General features: G+C 50.8%; 1 protein-coding gene across 1 annotated transcript in view; it reads left to right on the top strand.

The window, feature by feature from the left end:
* Positions 1-4,413, top strand: part of myo10 (myosin X) — a 200,360-nt gene extending 195,947 nt beyond the window's left edge. The window contains exon 43 of the mRNA XM_078426665.1: positions 3,466-4,413. Within this exon, the coding sequence (XP_078282791.1) occupies positions 3,466-3,552 (87 nt within the window). The 3' untranslated portion in view covers positions 3,553-4,413. The remainder of the gene's footprint in view (positions 1-3,465) is intronic.
* Positions 4,414-13,129: the final 8,716 nt, after the last annotated feature.

Here is a 13,129-nt window from a genome sequence, read left to right as displayed (position 1 = left end):
CTAGGAAAATGGACAAGGGAGAGCCAGTGGGTGTAGTGTACCTGGACTTTCACAAAGGCTTTGCTAAGGTCGCCTTATTATGTACCTGCACACTGTACACGGATCGATTGTAATCGTGCGTTGTCTTTCCGCTGACTAGTTAGCACGCGACAAAAAGCATTTCACTGTACCTCGGTACACGTGACAATAAACTAAACTGTACTGAACTGGACTGATTGAAACAGCGAGGAAACAGGCCCTTCGGCCCACATTGCCCACACCGACCAACATGCCACATCTACACTAGTCCCACCTGCCTGCGTTTGGCCCACACGGTGCTGCAGTGGTAGAGTTGCTGCCTCACAACGCCAGACACCCGGGTTCCATCCTGGCAAAGGGCGCTGTCTGTGTGGAGTTTGTACGTTCTCTGTGTGACCGCGTGGGTTTCCTCCGGGTGCTCCGGTTTCCTCCCACACTCCAAAGACGTGCAGGTTTGTAGATAAATTGGCTTCGGTAAAAATTGTTAGTTGTCCCTAGTGTGTGTAGGATTGCATTAGTGTGGTGATCAGCACGGACTCAGTGGGCCGAAGGGCCTGCTTCCGCCCTGTATCTCTAAAGTAAACTAAAAAACTGTCTGAAGACACAAAATGCTGGAGTAACTCAACGGGACAGGACAGGCTGCACCGGAATTTTTTGAGGATGTAACTAAGAAAATGGACAAGGGAGAGCCGGTGGCGGCAAGAACAGGAAAGCAGAGTATTACCTGAATGGTGGGCAATTAGGAAAAGGGGAGATGCAACGTGACCTGGGTGTCATGGTGCACCAGTCATTGAAAGCAAGCGTGCAGGTGCAGCAGGCAGTGAAGAAAGCGAATGGTATGTTGGCATTCATAGCAAGAGGATTTGAGTTTAGGAGCAGGGAGGTTCTGCTGCAGTTGTACAGGGCCTTGGTGAGACCGCACCTGGAGTATTGTGTACAGTTTTGGTCTCCTAATCTGAGGAAAGACATTCTAGCATTAGAGGGAGTACAGAGAAGGTTCACCAGATTGATCCCTGGGATGGCAGGACTTTCATATGAAGAAAGACTGGAGAGACTAGGCTTGTACTCGCTGGAATTTAGAAGACTGAGGGGGGATCTTATTGAAACATATAAAATTCTTAAGGGGTTGGAGAGGCTAGATACGGGAAGATTGTTCCCGATGTTGGGGAAGTCCAGAACCAGGGGTCACAGCTTAAGGATAAGGGGGAAGTCTTTTAGGACCGAGATGAGAAAACATTTTTTCACACAGAGAGTGGTGAATCTGTGGAATTCTCTGCCACAGAAGGTAGTTGAGGCCAGTTCATTGGCTATATTTAAGAGGGAGTTAGATGTGGCCCTTGTGGCTAAAGGGATCAGGGGGTATGGAGAGAAGGCAGGTACAGGTTACTGAGCTGGATGATCAGCCATGATCATATTGAATGGCGGTGCAGGCTCGAAGGGCCAAATGGCCTACTCCTGCACCTAGTTTCTATGTCTGTGGATGTAGTGTATCTGGACTTTCAGAAAGCCTTTGATAAGGTCCCACATAGGAGATTAGTGGGCAAGATTAGAGCACATGGTATTGGGGGTAGGGTACTGACATGGAAAGAAAATTGGTTGACAGACAGAAAACAAAGAGTGGGATAAATGGGTCCCTTTCAGAATGGCAGGCAGTGACTAGTGGGGTACCGCAAGGCTCGGTGCTGGGACCGCAGCTATTTACAATATACATTAATGACTTGGATGAAGGGATTAAAAGTACCATTAGCAAATTTGCCAATGATACAAAGCTGGGTGACAATAGACAATAGACAATAGACAATAGGTGCAGGAGTAGGCCATTCAGCCCTTCGAGCCAGCACCGCCATTCAATGCGATCATGGCTGATCACTCTCAATCAGTACCCCGTTCCTGCCTTCTCCCCATACCCCCTCACTCCGCTATCCTTAAGAGCTCTATCCAGCTCTCTCTTGAAAGCATCCAACGAACTGGCCTCCACTGCCTTCTGAGGCAGAGAATTCCACACCTTCACCACTCTCTGACTGAAAAAGTTCTTCCTCATCTCCGTTCTAAATGGCCTACCCCTTATTCTTAAACTGTGGCCCCTTGTTCTGGACTCCCCCAACATTGGGAACATGTTTCCTGCCTCTAATGTGTCCAATCCCCTAATTATCTTATATGTTTCAATAAGATCCCCCCTCATCCTTCTAAATTCCAGTGTATACAAGCCCAATCGCTCCAGCCTTTCAACATACGACAGTCCCGCCATTCCGGGAATTAACCTAGTGAACCTATGCTGCACGCCCTCCATAGCAAGAATATCCTTCCTCAAATTTGGAGACCAAAACTGCACACAGTACTCCAGGTGCGGTCTCACCAGGGCCCGGTACAACTGTAGAAGGACCTCTTTGCTCCTATACTCAACTCCTCTTGTTACGAAGGCCAACATTCCATTGGCTTTCTTCACTGCCTGCTGTACCTGCATGCTTCCTTTCATTGACTGATGCACTAGGACACCCAGATCTCGTTGAACTCCCCCTCCTCCTAACTTGACACCATTCAGATAATAATCTGCCTTTCTATTCTTACTTCCAAAGTGAATAACCTCACACTTATCTACATTAAACTGCATCTGCCATGTATCCGCCCACTCACACAACCTGTCCAAGTCACCCTGCAGCCTTATTGCATCTTCCTCACAATTCACACTACCCCCCAGCTTAGTATCATCTGCAAATTTGGTAGTGTGAACTGTGAGGAAGATGCTATGAGGTTGCAGGGAGACTTGGACAGGTTGTGTGAGTGGGCGGATGCATGGCAGATGCAGTTTAATGTGGATAAGTGTGTGGTTATCCACTTTGGTGGTAAGAATAGGAAGGCAGAGTATTATCTGAATAATGTCAAGTTAGGAAAAGGGGACGTACAACGAGATCTGGGTGTCCTAGTGCATCAGTCACTGAAAGGAAGCATGCAGGTACAGCAGGCAGTGAAGAAAGCTAATGGAATGTTGGCCTTCATAACAAGAGGAGTTGAATTTGTGGAATTCTCTGCCTCAGAGGGCAGTGGAGGCCAAATTACTGGATGGATTTAAAAGAGTTAGATAGAGCTCTAGGGGCTAGTGGAATCAAGGGGTATGGGGAGAAGGCAGGCACAGGTTACTGATTGTAAATGATCAGCCATGATCACAATAGACAATAGACAATAGGTGCAGGAGGAGGCCATTCAGCCCTTCGATCCAGCACCGCCATTCAATGTGATCATGGCTGACCATTCTCAATCAGTACCCCATTCCTGCCTTCTCCCCATACCCCCTCGACCCGACACCTCACCCATTCCTTCTCTCCAGAGCTGTGGCTGCCTGTCCCGCTGAGTTACTCCAGCATTTTTTCTGTCTGTCTTCCACTTAAAGCTGCACCTGCGGTTCCTTCCTTCCTGCACTAACGAGCTGTGTGGTGTTCCCCTCTGCAGGTTGTGGACCTGGCCAGGCTGATGAAAGCCTACATCAGCATGATTGTGAAAAGACGCTACAGTTCGACGTGCTCGGCGAGCAGTTAGCACCGTGAGCTCACGCGCGCCAGAATTGGGCCGACCACCGGCAGCGTGGGACTGCCCTCCCGTCGGCCATCGACCTTAGCTTGCAGACTCGACCCCCCTCCCACGGTGCCCAACCTAAGCCATACTCAACGTCGGGGGTAGAGGATCGGAGAGCTGGCGCTGCTGAGACACGCTGGGATATTTCGACCAGAGCCCGCCTCTCCCTGTGAAAAAGAGCGCCATCTTTTTCCCCCCCGACGGTTCCCTCAGGACTTCTGATCTTAATAGCGCATTTACCTTGTTGCCTTAACACACACACACACACCCACACACTGCCTTAAACGAGGAGAACGGTGCCTTACAGTAAGACGTTACTAGCTACGAGCGAAGACCGGCGTACAAAGGCTGCATTGAACAATGAGGTGCCGCAAGAGGACACAAGAGTCGAACATTAACCTGCTGAAGTGCTGAAGCCACCTTATCTCTACGTCTTTGGAGGCCTGGGCACGCTGGTTCTCTCTCTTGGAGCTTCGAGGAGAAACGTTGGCGTCTGAAGCAACTCTCCAGCTGAAACTGTTAGCTACGCTTCTGCACTAAAGGACCATGCCTTGGACTAGAGGGGATGATTAACCTCTGGGGAGCTGCTGGCAGCTCACGGTCACACTAGTCATCGGCAGTTCATACCTTAACACCTTTTTATTTTTCTTTCCTGAAGGGAACTTGAATGTGTAACGCTGGGTACGGTTGAAGACGCAGGGAACTGCAGATGCCGGTGTACCAAGACAAAAAAGACACAAAGTGCTGGAGAGGTTGACCGGGCTGGGTCTCTATTCCATGGAGCGCAGGAGGATGAGGGGCGATCTTATAGAGGTGTACAAAATCATGAGAGGAATAGATCGGGTAGACGCACAGAGTCTCTTGCCCAGAGTAGGGGAATCGAGGACCAGAGGACATAGGTTCAAGGTGAGGGCGGAAAAGGTTCAATAGAAATCTGAGGGGTAACTTTTTCACACAGAGGGTGGTGGGTGTATGGAACGAGCTGCCAGAGGAGGTAGTTGAGGCTGGGACTATAACAACGTTTAAGAAACATTTAGACAGGTACATGGATAGGACGGGTTTAGAGGGATATGGGCCAAACGTAGGCAGGTGGGACTAGTGTAGATGGGGCATCTTGGTTGCCCTGGTTGTGTTGGGCCGAAGGGCCTGTTCTGTGCTGTATAACTATGTTGGAGTGACTCACTTTTGTCACAGAGTCATACAGTGCAAACAGGCCCTTCGGCCCAACTTGCCCACACCGGCCAACATGTCCCAGCTACATTAGTCCCACTTGCCCGCATTTGGCCCATATCCCTCCAAACCTGTCCTAACTAATTCTTAAACGTTGTGATAGTCCCTGCTTCAACTACATCCTCCGCCAGCTCGTTCCATACACCCACCACCCTTTTTGTAATAACCCTCAGGTTCCTATTAAATCTTTCCCCCCTCACCTCAAACCTTCTGGTCCTCGATTCCCCTACTCTGGGCAAGAGACTCTGTGCATCTACCCGATCTATTCCTCTCGTGATTTTATACACCTCGCAAGAGTGATACAGTGTGGAAACAGGCCCTTCGGCCCACCTTGCCCACACCGACCAACATGTCCCATCTACACTAGCCTGCCTGCGCTTGGCCCATCTCCCTCCAAACCTGTCCTATCCATGTACCTGTCCATACAATGATTCAATTATACTTTACACCGATCAGCCAAACCATTATGACCACTGACAGGCGAAGTGAATAACATTGATTATCTTGTTACAATGGCACCTGTCAAGGGGTAGAATATATTAGGCAGCAAGTGAACAGTCAGTTTTTGAAGTTGATGTGTTGGATGCAGGAGAGATGGGCAGGAGTAAAGACCTGAGCCACTTTGACAAGGGCCAAATTGTTCTGGCCAGACGACTGGGTCAGAGCATCCCTGAAACGGCAAGGCTTGTGGTGAGTACCGACCGACAGTGGTCCGAGGAGGGACAAACCACAAACCGGCGACAGGCAGGGTGTTGGGCGCCCAAGGCTCATCGATGCGCGAGGGCAACGAAGGCTATCCCGTCTGGTCCGAACCGACAGAAAGGTCGACTGTGGCACAAGTCACAGAAAATGTTAATGGTGGTCACGGGAGGAATGTGTCACAATACACAGTGCATCGCACCCTGCTGCGTATGGGGCTGCACACGGAGGACCAACAGCATGTTAGGCAGCTGGGCATAATGTTTTGGCTGATCAGTGTATTGTCACATGTACCTATTTGTTTTGCAGACAACCCAATAAAATGACACAGCTGAGCTCACCTAGGCCATACACAAAGAGTCACCACGATTCTGCCGTCGACAAAGTTATAAAAGTTACTAAATACTTCTTAAACGTTGCAATAGTCCCTGCCTCAACTACCTCCTCCGGCAGCTCATTCCATACACCCATCACCCTTTGTGTGACAAAGTTACCCCTCAGGTTCCTATTAAATCTTTTCCCCTTCACCTTAAACCCACATCCTCTGGTCCTCGATTCCCCTACTCTGGGCAAGAGACTCTGTGCGTCTACCCGATCTATTCCTCTCATGATTTTATGCACCTCTATAAGATCTCCCCTCATCCTCCTGCGCTCCAATGAATAGAGTCCCAGCCTGCTCAACCTCTCCCTGTAGCTCACAACCTCCAGTCAAAGTAGGTGAGCTGCTATTAAATGTTCAACTGAGAAATTGAAGCAGAATCAGGCTATTCTGCCCCTCAAACCTCTACCAGCCCATTCAATAAGATCCTCCATTTTATCCATTAAACCCCTCTGTGAAACGTCACCTATCCATGTTCTGCTGCCTGACCCGCTGAGTTACTCCAGCACTCTGTGAAACGTCACCTGTCCATGTTCTCCACAGATGCTGCCTGACCCGCTGAGTTACTCCAGCACTCTGTGAAACGTCACCTGTCCATGTTCTCCACAGATGCTGCCTGACCCGCTGAGTTACTCCAGCACTGTGTGAAACGTCACCTATCCATGTTCTGCTGCCTGACCCGCTGAGTTACTCCAGCACTCTGTCTTTTTTCTTTGTACACATTGATTGTGTGTGAGTGTACATCTGTAACAACAAAGTTAGCGGTTTGAACTGTAACTCTTAATCGAACATTCGTTCCTGGACTAAATCCAAAAGTGCGTAACTTTTTAAATTTGATATATATATGTGAATCTCCGGGTTACAGTCACACTGCAGTACAATATGTTGTAGCTTGCTTGGACTTCAGTTTCGAAACATTTTTTCAGATGTTGTAGCTAACATAAATAAAAGTATTTATATGGTTGCAAACAATTTTGTATGCTTAAGTTAAACATAAAATATATAAATGATCAATTAAGGTAATTTTTTTGTCATTATAATTTTTGCTGCTTACCAGGTTTAGTTTAGTTTAGTTTAGTTTAGAGATACAGCGCGGAAACAGTGTCACGGTGGCGCGGCGGTAGAGTTGCCGCCTTACAGCAAATGTAGCGCCGGAGACAACGGGCGCTGTCTGTACGGAGTTTGTACGTTCTCCCCGTGACCTGCGTGGGTTTTCTCCGAGATCTTCGGTTTCCTCCCACATTCCAAAGACGTGCAGGTTTGTAGGTTAATTGGCTTGGTAAATGTAAAAATTGTCCCTCGTGGGTGTAGGATAGTGTTAGTGTGCGGGGATTGCTGGTCGGCGCAGATCTGGTGGGCCGAAGGGCCTGTTTCCGCGCTGTATCTCTAAACTAGACTAAACTAAACTGGCCCTTCGGCCCACCGAGTCCACTCTGACCGGCGATCCCCGTACACTAACACTAACCTACACACACTAGGGACAGTTTACAAATTTTAGCGAAGCCAATTAACCTACAAACCCGCACGTCTTTGGAGTGTGGGAGGAAACCGGAGCACCCGGAGAAAACCTATGCAGTCATAGGGAGAACGTACAAACTCTGTACTGACAGCACCCGTAGACAGGATGGAACCCGGGTCTCTGGCGCTGTGAGGCAGCAACTCTACCGCTGCACCACCGTGCCTGTTTCAGTGACACTGTCAGCAAAACAGTGCAGATGCTGGGGATGGTCATGGCGTTACCAGAGAAAGCATTTTATCGGGATGCATCACTTGGTTTGGGAACAGCTCCATCCAAGACCGCAAGAAAATACAGTGAATTGTGGACGCAGCCCAGACCATCACACAAACCAACCTCCCTTCCACTGACTCCATCTACACCTCACGCTGCCTCGGCAAGGCCAGCAGCATAATCAAGGACCAGTCTCACCCCGGCCACTCCCTCTTCTCCCCTCTCCCATCGGGCAAGAGGTGCAGAAGTGTGAAAACGCACACCTCCAGATTCAGGGGCAGTTTCTTCCCAGCTGTTATCAGGCAACTGAACCGTCCTCTCACCAACTAGAGAGCGGTCCTGACCTCCCATCTACCTCATTGGAGACCCTTGGACTATCTTTAATCGGACTTTATTGGACTTTATCTTGCAGAAAGCGTTATTCCCTTTACCCTGTATCTGTACACTGTGGACGGCTCGATTGGAATCATGTACAGTGTTCCCCCTTACTGGTTAGCACGCAATAAAAAAGCTTTTCACTGTACCTCGGTATTTTCAAGCCAGATGCAGGGAAAATGTTCCCAATGTTGGGGGAGTCCAGAACCAGGGGCCACACAGTTTAAGAATAAAGGGGAGGCCATTTAAAACTGAGGTGAGAAAAAACTTTTTCACCCAGAGAGTTGTGAATTTGTGGAATTCTCTGCCACAGAGGGCAGTGGAGGCCAATTCACTGGATGAATTTAAAAGAGAGTTAGATAGAGCTCTAGGGACTAGCGGAATCAAGGGATATGGGGAGAAGGCAGGCACGGGTTATTGATTGTGGATGATCAGCCATGATCACAGTGAATGGCGGTGCTGGCTCGAAGGGCCAAATGGCCTCCTCCAGCATCTATTTGCTATGTTTCTAAATTAAACTAGTTTAACTTTTTAGACATAGAGGTACATATAGAGGGGTTATGGGGAGAAGGCAGGAGAATGGGGTTAGGAGGGAGAGATAGATCAACCATGATTGAATGGCGGAGTAGACTTGATGGGCCGAATGGCCTAGTTCCGCTCCTAGAAATTATAAACATGAACTTATTATCACAAAAAAATCGCTATTGGTCACAATGACAAGTCAGCAGACAAATCATATTCACCTTTATTTATTAAAACACATCAGAGAAACATTACACAACATTTGAAAGGCTTGTAGCATAAAACAGCAATGGACAGTTAATCTGTGGATATCTATCTCCAGGGATGGAGAGAGAGAGGAGGGGGAGAGGGGGCGGGGGAGGGAGGAGGGGAGAGGGAGGAAAGAGGGAGGGAGGGGGGGAGAGGGAGGAAGGGGAGAGGGGGGAGGGGAGGGAGGGGGGGTGAGGAAGGAGGGGGAGGGAGGGGGAATGGAGTGTGTGAGTGGGGGGGACGGGGGATTGAGGGGGGATGGAGTGAGTGGGGGGAGGGAGGGGGGATGAGGAGGGAGGGGGAATAGAGTGTGAGTGGGGGGGATGGGGGATGGAGTGAGTGGGGGGAGGGAGGGGGATGAGGAGGGAGGGGGAATGGAGTGTGTGAGTGGGGGGGATGGGGGATGGAGTGAGTGGGGGGAGGGAGGGGGATGAGGAGGGAGGGGGAATGGAGTGTGTGAGTGGGGGGGATGGGGGATTGAGTGACTGGGGGGAGGGGAGATGGAGTGGGTGAGGGTGGAAGGGGGAAAAGGGGGGATGGAGTGGGTGAGGGGGGGTGGAAGGGGTGTGGGGGGAGGGGAGCCCCTGAGTGGAGGAGGGGAGGGTGAGGGGAGGAGGGGGGGGATAAAGGGGGGGATAAGGGGGGATTGAGGTGGGATGGAGTGGGGATTGAGGGTGGATGGAGTGGGTGTGGGGAGGGGAGGGGAGGGGAACGGGGGGGGGAGTTGGGGAGGGGAACGGGGGGGGGGGGGGAGTGGGGGAGGGGAGGGTGCTACACAAATGCAGGAAAGCTTTGGGCCCAACGGGTTCCGCCCTGTTCTATTTAATGCTAAAACGCCATAATGCTGATCGTACTATATGCTCTAATACGCCCCTCATCCTCCTGCGCTGCAAGGAATAATGCTCGCCCGCTCAACCTCCACCGATAACTCAGGCCCTCTAGTCCTGGCAACATCCTTGTAAATCCTCTCCGTACCCTTTCCAGCTTGACAATATCTTTCCTATAACATGAAAACGATACTCTAAATGCGGCCTCACCAACGTCTCGTACAGCTGTAACATGATCTCACAATTTCTATACTCAATGTAGATTAGTGGCGCAGCGGTAGAGTTGCTGCCCCAATGCAGGAGAGGTTTGGGCCCAACAGGTCCACTTGGTCTAGTATATTACGAAAACTCTCATCTTGTATGTGTGTATGTATGTGTGTGTGGGCGTGTGCGTGTGTGTGTATGTATGTGTGTATGTATGTATATGTGTGTATGTGTGTGTATGTGTGTATGTATGTGTGTATGTATGTGTGTATGTATGTCTGTGTGTATGTGTGTGTGTCTGTGTATGTATGTGTGTGTGTGTGTGTGGGGCGTGTGTGTGTGGGGTGCGTGTGTGTGTGTGGTTGTGTGTGAAGGGTACGTATGTGTGTGTCTATGTGTGTGTGTGTGTGTGTGTGTGGGGCGTGTGTGTGTGGGGTGCGTGTGTGTGTGTGGTGTGTGTGTGTGTGTGAAGGGTACGTATGTGTGTGTCTATGTGTGTGTGTGTGTGTGTGTGTGTGTGTGTGTGTGTGTGTGGGGCGTGTGTGTGTGGGGTGCGTGTGTGTGTGTGGTGTGTGTGTGTGTGAAGGGTACGTATGTGTGTGTCTATGTGTGTGTGTGTGTGTGTGTGTGTGTGTGTGTGTGTGTGTGTGTGTGTCACTTCCTCCCATGATGCAGCTCGGTGGAAGAGAGAAGGTGATAGAAGATGGCCGCCGGCAGGACGAAGCTACTGCTGGCCACTGCGATGCCCGCCCGGGGCCGGGGTGAGTGGCTCCCTCTCTCCCCTTTCCTTCCCCCCCCCTCCTCCGTTCCTCATCGCCCGGTGCCCATGTCCGCCCGTCGCCATGCCCCCCCCCCCCCCCGGCCTGCGGCGAGCGGGTTGAGACGGCAGCCACGGGCATGCTGGGCTTCCAGGAGTACACGGGGAAACACCGCGCCCGTGCCGCGGAGCCGGTGGAGCTGCAGGAGCTGGCCCGTGGCGGCCTGGTGGGCGGGCCTACAATGCCCGGGCCTACAATACCCGCCACAGCACAGCCTGCTCTGCCGGCTGCTCAGTTACTAAAGAACGGGACCCAAAGGGCTCGCGGGTCGTCTAGTCTCCTTTAAACTTTGCCCCTCTCCCCTTAAAGCTGGGCCCTCATATGTTGGACATTCCCACCCTGTGGGTGAGGGGGAAAGGTTCTGACTGTCTACCCTATCTATGCCCCTTATAATTTTATAAACTTCTATCAGGTCTCCCCTCAACCTCCAGCGTCCCGGAGAAAACTATCCCAGTCTGTCTGACCTCTCCCTGTAGCTGGAACCCTCTAATCCAGGCAGCGTTCTGGTGAGCCTCCTCTCCAAAGCCTCTACATCCTTCCCGTAATGGGGGCGTACAGAACTGCACGCAGTACTCCAAATGCGGCCGGGCCCAAGTCGTGACCGATAATCAATGCCTCGACCTATGAAAGTAAACATACCACACTAAACTAAAGGTACATGGACAGGAAACGTTCACGAGGATATGGGCCAAACTTGGGCAGGTGGGACACGTGATTGGACATCTTGGTCGGCATGGGCTGAAGGGCCTGTTGCCACGAGACAAGGCCTGAGTTGAGCAGGCTAGAACTTTATTCCTTGGAGAGCAGGAGGATGTAGAGGTGCATAAAATCAGGAACCATGGTGGGCATGGACGTTGTTGAGCTGAAGGCCCTGTTTCCATGATGTATGATTCCAGATTCAAGGGACATGGGTCAAATGTGGGTAGGGTTGGCAACTGTCGCTTATCAGCCGGGACATCCGTATTTTGGGCTAAATTGGTTTGTCGTGTACGGGACCGCCCTTGTTCCGTATTAGGCCCGAACGGCGCTGTAGGCCCGGGCACTGTAGGCCCGGACACTGTAGGCCCGGACACTGTAGGCCCGGACACTGTATGCCCGGACACTGTAGGCCCGGACACTGTAGCCCGGGGGCCGCTGTAGTCCCTGAGAGTGTAGGCCCAGGCGGGAGCACGTGACCTCTGGCTGGGTGAGGTCACGTGGGACGTGGGGCGGTGACGTCATCCTTTGTCCCTTATTTGGGAGTGAGGAAGTTGGCAACCCTACCATACCCTTTCTTTACCACTCTATCTACTAGTGTTGCCACTATCAGGGAGTTATGGACTTGGACTCCAAGATCCTCTGTACATCAATGCTTTGTTCATATTTCCACAGATTCACCACCCTCTGACTGAAGAAATTCCTCCTCGTGAGGAAAGATTGGAAAGACTGGCCCTTCGAGCCAGCACCGCCATTCATTGGCCTCTTCTTTCTTCGTACATCAACTACAACAATCAAAAGTGGCAATTGGTGCTTCAGAGTACCGTAGTCTTCTAGACGCTTTGCTGCAAATTTTCCCAGTTCCGTAGGACTACCCAGGGTGGACGACGAAGGGCCTGTTTCCATGCTATATCTCTAAACTAAACTAAACTAAACTCTGTACAGAGCTTGTACGTTCTCCCTGTGACTGCGTGGCTTTTTCCCGGGTGCTCTGGTTTCCTCCCACACTCCAAAGATGTACAGGTTTGTCGGTTAATTGGCTTGGTAACATTGTGTGTAGGATAGAACTCGCCTATGGGTAACTATTGGTCAGCACAGACTCGGTGGGCCGAAGGGCCTGGTTGGACAATGTATCCCTGGTCATGGAGTCATACAGTGTGAAAACAGGCCCAACTTGCCCACACCGTCCAACATGTCCCATCTACAATAGTCCCACCTGCCTGCGTTTGGCCCGTATCCCTCCAAACCCGTCCTATCCATGTACCTGTCTAAATGTTTCTTAAACGTTACGTTAGTTTAGTTTCGTTTAGAGATACAGCGCAGAAACAGGCCCTTTCGGTGCACCGGCTCCGCGCCGACCAGCGATCCCCGCACACTAACACTATCCTACACCCACTAGGGACAATTTTTACATTTATACCGAGCCAATTAACCTACAAACCTGCACGTCTTTGGAGCGCGGGAGGAAACCGAAGATCTCGGAGAAAACCCACGCAGGTCACGGGGAGAACGTACAAACTCCGTACAGACGGCGCCGGTAGTCGGGATGGAACCCGGGTCAATATAAAAGAAAATTAAAATGCATCCCTTCTATCTGTTTACATTAAAGTGGATGGGGAAATATCTACAAATCGAAGGTTTTTATTCACAAAATGCTGGAGTAACTCAGCAGGTCAGGCAGCATCTCAGGAGAGAAGGAATGGGTGACGTTTCTTCAGATCTCGACCCGAAACGTCACCCATTCCTTCTCTCCCGAGATGCTGCCTGACCTGCTGAGTTACTCCAGCATTTTGTGAATAAAAACCTTCCGTTT

The sequence above is a fragment of the Rhinoraja longicauda genome, chromosome 2, assembly GCF_053455715.1.
Source record: "Rhinoraja longicauda isolate Sanriku21f chromosome 2, sRhiLon1.1, whole genome shotgun sequence".
Lineage (NCBI taxonomy): Eukaryota > Metazoa > Chordata > Chondrichthyes > Rajiformes > Arhynchobatidae > Rhinoraja > Rhinoraja longicauda.
This window is presented reverse-complemented; position numbering and strand designations above follow the sequence as displayed.